The sequence below is a fragment of the Convolutriloba macropyga genome, chromosome 13 (assembly GCF_964194025.1).
Source record: "Convolutriloba macropyga chromosome 13, txConMacr16.3, whole genome shotgun sequence".
In the NCBI taxonomy this organism is placed as follows: Eukaryota; Metazoa; Xenacoelomorpha; order Acoela; family Convolutidae; genus Convolutriloba; species Convolutriloba macropyga.
This window is the reverse complement of record NC_134480.1, coordinates 38,917,177-38,933,670: the sequence shown is the minus strand read 5'-3', so window position 1 is coordinate 38,933,670 and position 16,494 is coordinate 38,917,177. Positions and strand designations below refer to the sequence as shown.

Below are 16,494 nucleotides of genomic sequence, written 5' to 3'. Positions count from 1 at the left end.
GACGTTGACGTTAATCTGTTTGTTTAGTGAAGGGAACTCCTCCTGCGGATGTATCAATCAGTCAAAATGACTTATGGTGTTTACTTAAGTTCCAAGAGTGTATTTAACTAAGATGAGATAAAGTGGAGTGGATTTGTTTATATGAGTCCAAAGGTTGTGTACTTAAGATAAGAAGAAAGTTGAACAATGGTTGGTAGCAGTTGAATGACAGAGCATAATTTGCTATTGGTTTGCTTGCATAGCAAACAAAGCCCTCCTACGGAGTGTGACAGATTTCAAGTTTAAGTTGCAATGTTTACTTAAGAGATTAAGGTTTGTTTGCTTAAGATAAGAGCGTATTGGTAGGGTATAAATTGAAGGAACACACACACACACACACAGGCAGAGAGAGAGAGAGAAAGAGAGAGAGAGAGAGAGAAACAGATTTTGGGAGTTTTTGGGAGAACTTCAGAAGTTTGGTATTGATCAAGCGAGAGAAAGTAGTTAGTTTAGTGGGACTAAACTTTGAAAGATTTGTAATTGCAAGACCAGTTAGGATACTGTGAGCGTTTTGATTTAGTTCATTTGGGAAGTGAACCACGGATTTTGGTAATATTATTTTAATTACTATTATAAATTGTCTTGAATTTGTCTTTTCCTTTGATGTGCAAGTAATTCTCTTACCGTTGTTATCCATATAGCCAGAATTGATATTACGAGCCCAATTGTGAATTAACTTATTTCAAGGCAATCTAACTTGCAACAGCATACAAGAGTGGAAGAGGGGAAATTGCAGAGTAACAAAGTAACGCTTGCTTCACCAATTCAAAACCTTTGGTTTATTTTATTTGATCGATCTTCTGGGCGACAGAGTCCCCTCACTGTTGGCCTAGTTAGAAATTCAGAAGACGACAACTAAGTTGAATATTCCCAGATACGGTATTTTTAGAAATAGCTATATATTGCTATTTGAAGAATTATGTTAACAAAATTCTACTCAACAATATATGGAGAGCAAATTCAGACCACCTTTTTGCAAGGTATATCAGTACTCTAAAAACAGTACATAGCTCTAATGTTATTCTAACAGCCTTGCCGTAAGAGAACTACTCTAACACGAGTACAAAAACTATTGAAAAGTTTAACAAAGTTACTTTCATTAAGAGAAAAATCTTCAGAATTTCAGCATAACATATTTTATTATTATTTCTTAACTCGCGCTGTTTAACTTGGCTATTCGAGGGGATTCGTTTCCCATTTCTTCTGCCCGGTAAAATCATTAGAGATTTAATCTGTATAATCAGTGACGAGTGAACATTTTTGAAATTATGCTAAAATAACGAATTGCACATCACAGATAATAGAAAATCAAAATTTATTAACCGAAACAAAAAGAGTTTTATTATGATTCTCAAATCAATTCAACATGCAATGGTGTGCCGTATCACCTAGTATAATTGCATGTAGTACTGTGCAACAGAACAAAATCAAAAACTCAGTTCTAATTTTCGGCCCTAAGTGGCCTTTATTGTTAACATTAGTCTAGACCTTATGGTTACTATATTTCAATTGATTGCAAGATGCTCACCCATTGATTCATTTCCTTTGACAAAATTAGAGTTCTTGAAATTAATGGTCCTTTTTCGTTTGGAAAATGGAAGTGTTAGCAGAGCAATTTTCTTCAACTGTTCTCCTCGAAAGTTACACAACAAAAGTTTTTTGAAAAGCTAATTCCTTTGGCCTAATTAAATAGGTGGCCTAAAACACTTTGAGAACTATTTTTGATTCCTGTTAATTGGAGTCGGGTTCAATTTCAACCCAGCTTAGCTTAATTTCAACTTTTCCCGGCACATAAATCAATCCTGAAATGCATAAAAAAACGTTCTCAATAACTATTTCATAGCCTCCTGTGCTCGTTTGTTCAAGGTCCTTGTTGGAAAATTTTGCTCTGGTCAAGGAATTTGTCAAACATCTCCGTTTACCAGAGCCTGTTGATCTTTTTAGCAGTTGAACTCAGTCATTTTAGATCCCTTGTTGGAATTGTAGGGAACTATAACTTATGATTGAGGCTCTAAAAGTAATTTTGAAACCCTAGAATTAATATTTATTTTGAAAGCTCTTGACCACATATCACGTTACCCATTGTGTCTACGACGAGGAAACAATTAAGTTGACTTTTGACACAAAGGTTGTCATAAAAATTTAGAATTAAAAAAAAGATAATCAAAAAATCAACCATATCCGTTTTATTAAAATTGACATACCTATTCTATTGATGTTTTGTTTTTGTATAAAACGGTTTTAAATGGCTCTACTGAAACGTTTTGCTAATGTGCAGACTGGAAAAATGAGAAACAAGAGTTATAAAATTTTCCAACTAGAGAGTTTTTGCTATGTCCAAATTTTAATGCAAAATTTTTATAACATGCATTGCCGATTATTTTGTACTTAATTGCTGCAATATAATTTGTATAGTGTAGGCATGAAACAGAAGAAAAGTGGCTTCTCGACTGCAAAAAAATAACTAACAGGTACTTTAAATTTACTACTAATTGCATTCTTGATGAACTGTTATCTCACAATTTTTTTCTTTTACTTTTGAAAACGCCGAAAACTTAATCTTCAATCGCTTTGACAAGTTCTCGTTTCTGCCTGTTCACAGTTTTTTCTCCGCAGATTGTCAGATAATGCGAGTTGGTTTTTAACTTTGGTCTCTGTCAAAATTGTGGAGTTGGTTTTTAACTTTTTGGGGAAATTTTCCATTAAGCCTCGCAAATTTATTGATTCAACACGTTTTTAATATAAGCGCAAAGAATCAAGGTTACTCATTTTGTCTCCCTATTTGAAAACCAAGTTCACATGACTGGAAGTTATGAGGTGAGGCTTGCAAGGCGAACATGGAAGAGTCTCCTTGTGTCATTTTGTCCAACGGCAAACCCAAACCGCTAAATAAATGACAGCATTATGTACTCTTTTCTATGAACCAAAAACGCAACGGGCAGATGTTCAACGCAAAAAAATGTTCTATTGGCAATTTTTTCCTATATTTTTTTAAAACTTAGCGAGCTATTCATTAATTAGTCTGCCTAAACTTTACTTTGTCGACAATTCTATAGAAAGTGTTCTTTGTGAAGACGCTGAAACAATTCAATGATTGAAACACAGAAACTATAAGAACACTAAAAAAGAGTTGAATAGTTGTGGCAAAAAGAAACTCGAAAGATTTTCAAAAGAAACTTGAAAGATTTTCCAAAATGCCACATTTACACCAAAAAAAAAACTGAACAGCGCTGAAAATTGAACCCGACGTTGTTTGTGTCATTAAAAAGTGATTTAAATAAAGAAATTTTTAACTTATGTTATGTTGGTACCGAGAGATATGCCGCTCAGAAAAAAATAAAGTCGGCTAACAAAATTTTAAGCTTTTCATACATCGCTATTGCCAGGAAGCAGGCAGCGCTGAACAAATAACCAATGTAAGATTTCAAAAACATTTTGGGTCGGTTTGTTGTTTGCTAAAAGTTTTTGTCTCTGTCAAAACTGTCTCCTCCATATAGACTGAAAACTAAATGTAACATTGATTTTTAGTTATTGTCTTACTATAACCTGAACGATAAAAGCAGGACTGTATTGGCATACACAATTATAACGTTTCAAAGTTTTCTGTTGTTGAATTTTCTTTTGTGATAAACAAATTCTTAGTATTTATGGAGTAGAACCATGACAACAATTTTCGTCGACTATTTCTTATCATAATTTCGTCCGAAACGTTGATAAGTTTACAACGACAAATTCATCGCATCTAAGATTCTGGAAAAGAGTACCACCCGAAGGGTCTGCAATGCTAAAATCTCTATAAAACAAAAAGTAAAAATTATAAAGAAAATAGTAAAACGAATAATAGAAACCAAAAAACAATTGAAGTTTATTTGCTCCGATGTTTACATTTCGAGCACTTTTTGCTAAAAATTTCTCGCTGGTATTTACATAAACCTGCCAATCGATTATTTAGCTGTCAGTTTCCGCGAAAAAATGCACAACCGCGAAAAATTGCATAACAGTTTTTTTAATGAACGTTTTTAAAGAAAACATTTCTTCTTCGAACAAAATTTATTTACTTGTGGCTGTTTTGGAAAATTTAGTCATCACGGGAATAAAAAACATTATAAAGATTATCCACAATTTTCCATTAGTTGGTGAAAGAGTATTGAATTAGTTGGAATTTTATCTACTTTCGAAGAAGAGTACAAAATTTTGACATCAAATAACTTTTTTAATTGCTCTCAAATGAAGGATTTAACATAATTTTTTACTCCTGTTGGTTGTTCTCCAACTCAAATAGGGGTACTGGTTTTAGAAAGCTTTGTTGAAAAGGAAGCATATCTTCTCATGGCTTGAATTTTGACTTGTCTATTTGGCGTATTCAATTTAAAAACTCGCACTATAGTTCTTTGGATATGATCTTGTCCCTCCATCTGGGTTGGCAATTTGCCTTCACGCCCCCAGTAGGACGTGCTCTCTTTTGTCTCATAGTATGCTCGGTATGTTCAGTTTTAGATGATTCGGTATGTTCAGTATTTAAACGTAAGGAATCATCGGAATGTTCGGTTCTGTTAAGAATGTGGTGAAACGTTACGATAGCGTTCTTTGAATAATTTCAAATGCATTTCTCAGTTTTAAATTCTGAAAAAATGAGCAAAGTTATTGTAAAATCGTCTTCAGCCCGTACACAAAACAAATTCAACGAATATTAATTTCTTGTTATTTTTAATTCAAAAAAGTGGCATACTTGTTGTTGCCAATGTTGTTGCAACCTTCAAGATGATTAAAAAAAACCGCTAAAATTGCAACAAAAACTTTGACTCTTTTGTCCAGTAACGTGAAACTTAGACGTGCTCTTTTTAACAAATGATTAGACTAGAGATATGTTTTAAAACATAATTTTGGCGACCATCCGCCTTGATAAGGACATAAAACCTTCTGAATTTAAATTAATTTTTTGTCGAAACAAAGAGGGAGCATGAGCACACCCCAAGACAATTATCCAAGACTACGACGTCACCCCAGAGAAAGAGTTTTTATTGCAGACGAGCCAACCAAAGACGAAGAGTTCTTTTTTTCAAGGGTTTTCAGACGTCACCCGACCAAGAAGGCCTGACATTTTTTGGTTACAGACGTCACCAGGAGATGATCGCCCGAGGTTCCAGACGTCACCTCAAAAGTCCTTTCCCCAGTTAGACGCATCAAAGAAAACCTGATTTTTTTGCGACAAAAAAAGCTTTAACACCCAAAAATTGTCCCCCAATGAACTTTTGTTGATAGTTTATGAATGAAATAGCCGTGAGAAACTACATGTGAGCAATTAACGAAAACAAAACACAAATTGCACGAAAAAACGATATAGCTTTTTTGCATCGGAAAAACCCAAAAACTATTTTCTGAATTTGTCGCAAAAAATCTACATGAAAGTAAGTTTACTAGTTGAATTCAATACTTCAGTTGGACCTCAAATCAACTTTTCCTAAAGTTGAGTTCTTCATGTAAATTTTTTGCTCAAAAATGAAAAACGCAGAAGTGCTTTCTTGAGTGCCAAAAATCAAAAAACGTAGTTCTAACGTTTTGTTGAAAATTTCTTAATAAAATCAAAAAACCTATTGATTGGGCCCCTCAGTTTATAATAATACAAGATTCAAAGTTAGTTTATCGAATTTGGTTTTTATTAAGGAGACAACTTAAAATTAGCAAAAATTGCTTCTTTGACTACAAAAAATCAAAAAACGTTTTCTAACGTCTTAATGAAAACTTTTTAATAAATCCACAAAATCTGTTGATTAGCCCACTGGATTAGTTGGAAAAAAGCTTCAAAATCAGTTCATCGATTTTGCAATTTTGTAAAGAGGCAACTCAATTTTGACAAAATTTGCTTCTTTGACAAAAAAAATCGAAAAACGTTTTTCTAACCTTTTAAGGAAAACTTAGTAATAAATCTAAAAAACCCATTGATTAGCCCCCTGGGTTTGTTGGAAAAGAAGCTTCAAAATCAGTTTATCGATTTTGCAATGTTGTAAAGAGGCAACTCAACTTTGACAAAAATTGCTTCTTTGACTCAAAAAATACAAAAAACGTTTTACTAAAGTTTTGAATAACACATTTAATAGTAACACTGAAAACTGTCGATTGGCCCCACTGGTTTTGTAAGAAAACAAGCTTCAAAGGCATTTTATTGATTTTGCTTTTTAGTAGTAGACAACTTAATATTGTCAAAATTGCTCTTTCGACTTACGAAATTCAAAAAAAAGGTTTTCTAACGGTTTTTTTTTGAAATTTTTAATAGATACCGAAAAACTATTGAATCACCACCCTTATTTTCAAAGAACACAAGCTTATACTATATTTGATTGAATTTACAAGTTTGTAGAGAGGCAATTTGAACTTTGCAAATTTGCTTCTTCTTTAAAAAAAAATTCGAAAAACGTTTTTCTAACGTTTATTGGAAACTTTCTGGATATAACAAAAAGCGTTCGAAAAAGCCCCTTCTGTTTGTTTGAAACCAAGCTAAAAATTTATTTCATCCATTTGCAAAACTGCAAAGAAGCAACAAAAAAGTGGCAAAATTGCTTCTCTGTTATATTAAGACCAAAAAACGTTTTTCTCTAACGTTTTTTTTCTAAAATCTTATTGAAAATTTCAATCAAGTTTCAAAAAGAGCTATTTAAAAAACTTCCTCAGTTTAATACAAAACAAGGTGAGAAATTATATAACCATTCTGCAAAACCGAAAAGAACAGACAAAAAATTCCTGAAAAGCTTCTCACAAAAAAACCTAAAAAGAGGTTTGCGTTTTCTTTGATCTTAATTGCATAATACTAGCAGCGAGCCTAGTTAATGGGGTAGTATGTATTTCTAAGAGCCTAAAAAAATTCTACATTTATACCTATTTTGTTTTCATTTTCTGAATATTATTAGCAGTGCATCTAGTTAATGGAGTAGTATACACTGAAAATACATTCTCAAGAAAAATAAAAAAGAGAAGATAGGATCTATTTTCTTTTTCTCAGAAACCAGGAAATCAAACGCTCTCGAATAATTCCCCACTCAAAGTTCGCTCACGCATATAATCTCTTTAAGTTGGAAAACTCAAACGTCTCTTCTTTTTTTTCCGCGGTCTCAAAAGTTGCCGAAAGAAGTCCCCTTTTTCCCCTTTGGTCTCAGTAGTCACCATTTGAAGAGAAATGTGTTCCTTTGGGTCGCAGTAGTCACCAAAGTAAAAAGGAAAAAATCATAGGTAGCAGATAATATCCAGAAACGAAAACAAGCAGTTTAATGGTAGTAGTTGTCCTTAGCTTCATAAGAATCGCAAAACAGAAATTCTTGGAAAAGAGCATCAAAAAAGACCCAGCATTTAAGCAACCAATTTTCTCTGCTTGTCTGTAGCTCAACTTGCCTGGCAGCACTGCATTTCAAATTCTAAAAAGAATTTAACTGAAAAATTTAACTGTTTTGCTGAAGTATCAATATAGATTTAGTTTGTTTGGTTTTTAGGTTTTATTTGTTCCTAAGACTCCACACAAAAACAAAAAGAAAACATTTCAGTAAAAAATTTTTCTGGTACCCTGATTGTGACTAAAGGAGAACTAAAACTTGCAGAAAAATCGCTGCGAAGTCATATATGTAAAAAAAATTGATAGCAATTATTTGGTCCTGTTCAACAAATCTACGGTACACACGCGCGAACGCTTAGTTTTTCCTTTTTTAAGCAAGTTTTTAGCTAGATTTAGCACCACAAAAAACATTTAGGACTATTGTTTTCGTGAAAAGTTGTGTCGCTACTTTTGAACGAAAAGAGCTAGGCTGATTAGCCTACATAAACATAAGAGGTTTTTAATTTAACAAAAAGTCTGGCTGTTTACCTTTACTTTACATACGAAAGAACAATTACGAGTTGACTATAGCCGGTTCATCAAGATGACAAAAGAAACCAGCCAGAAATTACAATACGCAATGAACAAGTTCAAAATGACTGAGCTCAACAGGAAAAATCAGCTTCACCTCCGTTGAGCAGAGAAAAAGCTTCCGCTCTCTTTCCTTGTTGATCAACAAAAGCAAAGAGAGCGTTGAAGAACTGAAGACAAACCTCGACAGCATCATGATGGAAAAAAGAAGCTCTAGTAGCATAAACTCAGTCATGAAACGTCAATCGATTTTGATCTCTCGTCTGGAGAAGTTGGAAGCAGAAGTCAACAGTCTCGACGATGATGGTCAATTGAGTCAATCATCAACTCGAGTACGCGATGACATCAACTGCGTCTCACAGTCCCCCAGAAGACAATTCGAGTCGCAGCGATTGACACCGGTTTCCCAAAACTCAGTAGAAAACGACGTGACAGTAAAGAACCCTGCCAGCGATGTCTCCCCTCAAGTGCCCCCAAGACCGGCGAAACCATCGTTTTTCCTTCCGCAAGGAGAAAATAAACCCAATCTCCTCTCCGGATAACCGACAATTTTCTCAGGATACTACAGAATTGACTAAAGAATCAGGAAAAAATTTTACGACAGTTGAACACATTAATCAATCAATGTCGTCGTTAGCAGCCCCAACACCAGCATCAACCCAATTATCCAGAGCTAACTTTCAAGACAGATTTGTCTTCAGTAATCCTCAATCCCCAGAAAACAACGTTGTTTTCAGAGAACAAGAGAACAATTTCAACCAGTGTGCTTCAATACAGCAACCGTCCATTCCTTTGAAACAAACTGCGTCCGTATTTCCTGTTGAATCTAATGATAATCAGCGGGAACTGATTCACTCATCAGTAGGAGAAATGCAACAGTTCCCTAATTCAATGTTGATCACAACACCTAATACTCCATTGGATCAAACCACAGGTACCGGAGTTAGACCGAAAAACTTATCCTTTAATCCCTTAAATAGCAAAACAGGTCAAAATATGCAATGTTTTGCATTTGATTTTCAAAACACACTTCAACATAACAGCTCAGCTGACAAAAAAAAAAAAAAAAAAAAAAAACCAAATTTCAAATGCATTCAGAGAAAATGAGCAAAAGCTTCAAAATCAATGTCATTCTGAAAAAGGAAGAATAACAATGACAAAAATCGCCATTCCCAATCCACAAACTTTTGAAAACTGTAGTCACATTCCTTTGCAATTTGACAATAACCAGTTTTCAACTGCTCAAAACAGTTTTAAACAATACTTTGTCAATTTTTTCAACCAATCAAAATCAGAATAGCGAGAGGTTGGTCACAAAAATGTCTTTGCCTACGTTAGTGCAACCAAACAATTCTCAACAATATCGAACCAAACAAAATCCACCTGCAGTTCAGCTGAACAATTTAATTCAAACACAAGAACCGAATGATAGGAATTGTTTCCTATGAAATACAACATTCAGCAACACTGAAACAACCCTCGTTAGTTGTACACCCTCACAACCACTTCACTTTCCGCCTACACCGGAAAACCCAATTTCAAACTACCAAACGGCCATCGTTCCTCCAATTGATCAACAAGTTAGCCAACCAAACGTTTCGGGAAACTCGAATGAGTTGCACATTCGGTCCTGTCACGTAAGCCGCCAGTTTCAGCCACGATCTGAAATACAAACAGAAAGAATACCGTTTGAACACAATTTCAATTTACAAACCACAAATAAGAGTTCCATTAAACTTCCTCCTAAAACAATTCCAAATTTCAATGGAAATCCATACCTGGATTCCTACGACCCTGCAAAACTTGGTCGTAGGAAAAGACAAGGAAAAAATTCAAGCTTATTCGTGTGACCCTGCTTACTACCCGATTGCATTGAAAGAGCTTATGAATCAATTTGGGGAACCTATCATTGTTGTGAATGCTTTCATCAATCAATTGGAAGCCTGGCGCCCGAACAATGATTACAACAAACAGAATTTTGTATCTTTTGCTTCTTTTCTCAAACGGTTAGTGCAAGCTTTCGACTATTTAGGTTTCGAAACTGACTTGCAAAGCTCAACTTTGACAAAAAAGCAAAAGAAAAAATTCCACATAACATTTTGATAAAATGGACAGAATACACAATGACATCAATTGTTAATCAGCCAACACTCTCTGAATTCCAAAAATGGCTTGAAGTACAGGCCCGAGTATACGACAAAATCAACAGAGAAAATGTTCATAAGCCGTTTATTAATTTGAACACTTTTGGTCAAAACAATAATGACATTAGCACAATTAACAACAACAACAATGATGATAGAAACAGCAATGCGATGAATCAATTTCCTAATAATTCACAAAACAACTGGAAACAAAATTCATTGCACTCAAGTCGCCCTGCAAACCAGCATGGTCAACCACCGTTTCCTCCTCGTAAAGATGCTGATCAGTCAAACAAATATTGCGAGAAATGCAAAGAAAGTCACATAGTCGCTACATGCCCTGAAAACCAGAAATGATCGCCAGACCAAAGGTATGAAATTGTGACCAAGAACAATCTTTGCTCGAACTGTTTAAGCAACAAACATTTTAAGCAGTCTTGTCTGTCCACAAAACGATGCCAAACATGTAAAGGATTTCACCACACAACTTTGCATGATTCTTCAAAACAATTTAAGCGGTCCACCGCTGCTTTCTCGACAAGCAATTTCAATCAGCCGACACAAAATCTAGCAAGCCGCCAAAAACAGCCATCTTTTCAGCAAAAAAATCGAAACAAAACTACTGACACTGTCAGCAGTAAAAAGAGCCAGCACACAAGATATGGTCAATCGTTTTCTGGTTAGCAACAATCACAACAACAGAATATTCACTGCGCTCATTTGAATGCTTCGAATCTGACCCAAAACTTCAGTATCAACCGAAACACAATTCCTCCTCCTGAGTGGTATGAACAACTACAAATTCTACCAGTTTCATTTGTAAACGGAAGTAAAGTATTTGATACCTACGCCTTGATCGACCCCGGAAGCCAGTTCATCTTCCTGCTGGATAAAGTTACTAGTTTTCTTGAGCTTCCAAGCGAAGCAAAAGCATCAAAAACTCTGCAGTACCTAAACACTGAACATGAAATGCCACTGTCCAAAATATGTGAAACAGTGACAGTAACGCCTTTTGAAAAAATCAATCAGCAATTAAGCATTGCAAAAGCCTATAGCACGCCGTGTCTCAATGTATCACCCGCTAACGTTCTTGAACTCAATCAATTATGCGACACCTTCAAGGAACTTAGTCACAATTGTTTCCCTGACATAGCCAACGTTGCAATAGGCACCCTTCTTGGTGTCAATATGTTTGCCTTCACATATCCAGTCGATATAATCCAAGGTAGCAAAAAACGTCCATTCGGCGTCAAAAGAAAGCTTGGTTGGAATCTCCCTGGAGAGTACGAGCTATCTCATAAAACAATAAACGCAAACAAGCCCCAGCGCCAAACATTCATTTACAATGTCTGCCGGAAAGACATTGAAGAAGAACCATTGGACGAATTGGTTCAAAGATTCTGGAAAATAGAAGCTGAAGGTACATTACCCAAACAAAATGAAGACAGCTCACTAGACAAATTAGCAGTGAAAACAATGGAAAACTCAATCTGTCCTGACACAACAGTGAAAGATATCAGATTGGTCTTCCTTGGAAACCTGTAAAGAAACTCCAGAATAACTACTTCTCAGCTGTCAGTAAACTAAAACGTCTACAAAAACGACTACAAAACGATCCCGTTCTCGATCAGACGTACAACCAGACACTCCAAACAGACTTGGATAAAAATGTCGTCAAGCCAGTCGAAATGCAAGCACCACCTCCAGAGTCAATATGGTACTTACCTCATCATCCAGTCACTAATCCAAACAAACCCGGAAAAGTGAGAAGAGTTGCAAACGCAGCATCAAAGTTTCGTGGTGAATCACTGAACTCAAACCCTCCAACTGGTCCTGATTTGTTTGGATGATAGACAACAACATTCGACAATTCCAGTTTACTAGGTTTATTTTCGGTGCTACATGCTCACCACTTTAAACAATTTATGTACTTCACAAATGTGCTAAAGACAACAAAATTCAGTTTCCAGCAGCCTTGAATGCCATTAAGCACCACTTTTATATAGGTGACTACATCCAGCCTATGCCCACACCAGCGGATGCCAAAAAATCCATTTCACACACTAAAGAGTGCCTGAAAATAGGCGGCTTCAGGTTGACAAGATTTGTTTCAAACAAACCAGAGGTTCTCGCTGAAATCTCAGACGATGACAAAGACGAAACAAAAGGGATCATGAGAGTCCTCGGTCAAAAATGGAACGTAACAAATGACAATTTTGTCATGTTTCCCCTGAACAATTTCCTAAAGATGCAGCAGTGTACACACAAAGGAAACCATTCAGTTTGGTATCCTCAATCTTTGATCCTCTCGGCTTGTTGTCTCCTCTGGCAATTAGGATTAAAATGATTCTGCAGCAGATTTGGAAACTTGGAAAAAAATGGGATGAATTGACACCACTGGAACTACAGAATGCCCTCCAGAAAGTTCTTAACAGCTACTTTGCCATGCCAGAAATTCGCTTACCAAGAACTGTTCACGATTTGAGCAAAAACCAGCCAGCCAACTTCAGATTTTTGTGGATGCCTCAATGGCAGGTGTGGCAGCTGTTTCTTACTTCCGTACCACAAATAGCCAAACTGGTCATCAAAAAGCCTCTTTCCTCATCGGAAAGTGCAAAGTCGCTCCCATTAAACAAATAAGCGTGCCAAAAATGAAACTAGAAGCCGCTGTTATAGGAGTGCGCCTTCTACAACTGATCCAAAGAGAAATGACAATGACATTCGACCAAGTTTTTCTCTGGTCCGACAGTCAAGTAGTCTTGGACTGGATAGCCTCAAATAAGAAACAAAACGTTTTTGTTTCAACCAGATTGCAAGAAATTCATAAAATTTCTTCACCCCAGCAATGGCATCCAATATCAACTTATCTCAAACCCGCCGATCACGGAACTCGCGGTCTTGAGACAAACAAAATTCACCAGAAATGGTTAGATCCACCCAATTTCTTTGCGAAAACGAGTTGGCCTGGAATGAGATAAACAAACGACGCGCAACATGTGCGGCAGTCATGAGAATTCCCAAGACAATTAAACCTATGTTCGATCCGAGTAAATTCTCAACATGGAAAAACTTCTTTTGACAGTTGCAACAGTGTTCAACCTAATTAATCGCGCAAAGAAAGTGGGAACGAACAATCACCAATACACAACTGAAGACGTTCAATTATCTCCTGAAATTATCTCAGGACAGTTTCTGCTATTCGGCCATTAATTCCTTACAACGTGGAATCAAACTAGATTCTAAGTGCAAAATATGATGCCTAAATCCATTGTCGGATGACAACGGATTACTCAGATCTTGTGGTCGATTGCAGTATGCACCAAATCAACTGGATTCAGAAAAACGTCCAATAATTTTGCACGCCAAGGACAAAATTGTTCGTTTGTACTTGGAAAATGTCCATCAAATATGTATTCACCAGTCCACGGACCCACAGAAGCATTCATTCAACAACGTTACCATGTGATTGGCCTTCGGAAAGCGTTAGCAAGCGTACGATTTCATTGTTTCTTATGTCAAATCTTTGACACGAAAACAATCAACCAATTATGGCACCATTACCCAGTTTTCGGTTTCCAACAGCAGAAACACAGTTCACCTTTGCTAATTCTGGTGTAGATTTCTTTAGACCCTTCTACATCGAAGATTCCAAAGGCATTATAGAAAAACATTATGGTCTAATATTTACTTGCTTGGTGACGCGTGCAGTTCACTTAGAAACGTGTCCCGACCTAAATACAGATACGTTTCTCAATGACTTCAAAAGATTTTGCAGTCGTCAATGCCAACCCCAATTTCTCTACAGCGACAAGGTGAAAACTTTCGTAGGCGCCTCTGAAGAACATAAGAAAACAGTTGAAGCATTGAACAATGATAGGATCTACAAAGCTTTAGCAGTAGCCAATACAACGGGGAAATTCAACCCACCATTTGGCCCTCATTTTGGTGGTATCTGGGAGCGTTTGATCCAGAGCGCCAAAAGAACGCTCCTTCTCATTCTAGGATCCACAAAACTCTCTTTTGACACTTTCCTAACAATCATGGTGGAAACAGAATCAATCTTCAACTCCAGAACACTGACTAACGTTGCTGAGCAGCCCGACAACGGGGAACCCTTGACTCCAAACCATTTTCTCAGCCAGCGTCCCTTTAATAGCTTGCCACCAGGACAATTTGAGACCAGCAACCTGCAAGCTTGAAGACATGGAAGAACACGCAGAAGCTGATGAACCACATATGGCGACGCTTGGTAAGAGTATCTGCCAACCCTTAGCCGACGGTCAAAATTGTCAAACAGCAACGATCGCCCACTCAAAGTGAACGACATCGTTTGGGTGTTGAAAGACCAAACACGAAGAGATATTTGGCCACTGGGAAGAGTCATGGAGACAACGCCAGGACGAGATGGAGAAACACGAGTCGTAAAGGTAAAAACGGCTTAAGGCACGTTCGTTCGCCCCGTTTCCGGCGTTTTTTCTCCGTAGTATTTTTCGATTTTCTTCGCTCGGTTTTAGGCAACGTGAGTTGGCCCCTTCCCACAATTTGATGTACTGATGATATTGACAACATTTCAGCCTACAGTTTCAGAGCCAATTTCAAAGAGGATGACAAAAGACTTCAATCAATTGATGCCTCCGGAAACCCTTGATGCCCCCTTTGTGCCCTTGCAGCATGTTGGCAATGTTATTGCAACTTTCAAGATGATTCAAATAAACCGCCCAAATTTCAACAAAAACTTTGACTCTTTTGTCCAACAACGTGAAACTTAGACCTACTCTTTTTAACAAATGATTAGACTAGAGATATTTTTTAAAACACTTGTTGCTCATTGATGAGAGTTCTGTTGATTAATTCAAAATCCCTGAGTTCTGACTGGACTGCTCTGTTTTTAAGTGCCTGAATTTAATAGTTCATGGTAATTCTCTGAATGATACCGAATCTCTGTTGCGTTTAAAAACTACGATATCGAATCTTTCTTGTGTTAAATACCAAACAAAACGACAATACCGGCTAAAAATTCCTAAGAATTTTGTCCTTTTTGGCTAGAATAAAACGACATTGCCGACGATTTCATATGTTTAAAAATCGATTGTTTCTCAACTAGGGACTAGACGAGCGCCAAACAACACCTACAAGCGCCAAACAACACCTACAATACCCAAAATCAGCTGATAAAACGAGAAAAAAAAATTCAAATCAAAAGTTATGAAAATTTTAAATTATCTCTACCGTCCCCAAACAGTGATTGCTTTCTAGGCAAGCAGCTCTGCAAAAGCATAAGGCGTAAGAAAGATCACTGTCAAACTGAGCCTAATTGAACTGGGTTCCGGTAGATTTAAAAGGCAAATTTTACTACCACTCACAATTTTCTAGCACACCCGGGTCGAATTTTTTCACTTAAACGATTTGTAAGAGTGGTGCCGCAATGGGAGGACGCCCCAGAACGTCCTCCCATTGCAGCCCCACTCTTATATCATTTTACCCATTTGAATAATTTATTCCCCCTCTCCGACATAACTTTACTTATGCACATCACTTCAAAAATTGCCCCTCACTCTTACAACAAAAAGAGAGGAATTTAAGCAGGACATTCGACACTGTTGTTGTTGTAATTAGCTTTGCCGTGAGTTTTAGGGCGAAATAAAGCTACATTTTACCGCAGTAATCACAAATTCTCACAGCTATATGCAAAACCACAAATCTTACGAAGCACTGCTCGGAAAAACGTACATATAATTGCACTATCAACTATTTGATAATTCTAATTATTCACCATAATTTTTGTTCTCAGATCATAGACCAAGATGAAAAGGGCTACATTACTATGAGACAGATCAAAGATATGGCCCAGAAGATCATGCCAAACATCAGCCCAGAAGAACTCAACTCCCTTTTCGATGACACGCTGGTCAACTGCAAGGGGGGTCACATCGACACTGAGACTTTCATCAAGTTCATACAGAATTTATAAACTAAATATATATCCCTGGGTGGCCATTTCTTTGTAGTCATGCAAGGACCATATATCAATAATTTAAAGCATAACGATTAAGCATATTGGGAGTAAGTTTAATTTTTTGTATGGTACTTGTATGACTATTTTTTTGGGTACAAAGAAATCATATATCATATATGACCTAAACTATGCTTACTAAGAATCATATCCCGGATCGCCACTTCTTAGTAGTCATACAAGGATCATATATGATTTCATACAAATCATAACGTATTTCTTAGTACGATCCTTGTACGACTACTAAGAAATCATATATGATCCTTGTATGATTACCAGGGAATCATATATGATCCTAGTATGATTACCAAGAATCATACATCTATTTTTTATAACTCATTTTCATTTATGTTTTTTAAATTTTATTCTGATAGGCATCACCTTGGGATTCCCCGCCATCACTTTGT

The 16,494-nt window shown here is 36.5% G+C and overlaps 1 protein-coding gene across 1 annotated transcript in view; it reads left to right on the top strand.

Annotated features, from left to right (window-relative positions):
• The window catches only part of LOC142351554 (uncharacterized), a 40,060-nt gene extending 23,929 nt beyond the window's left edge, over positions 1 to 16,131 (top strand). Inside the window, exon 4 of the mRNA XM_075403641.1 lies at positions 15,866 to 16,131. Within this exon, the coding sequence (XP_075259756.1) occupies positions 15,866 to 16,045 (180 nt within the window). The 3' untranslated portion in view covers positions 16,046 to 16,131. The remainder of the gene's footprint in view (positions 1 to 15,865) is intronic.
• The last annotated feature ends 363 nt before the right edge of the window (positions 16,132 to 16,494 follow it).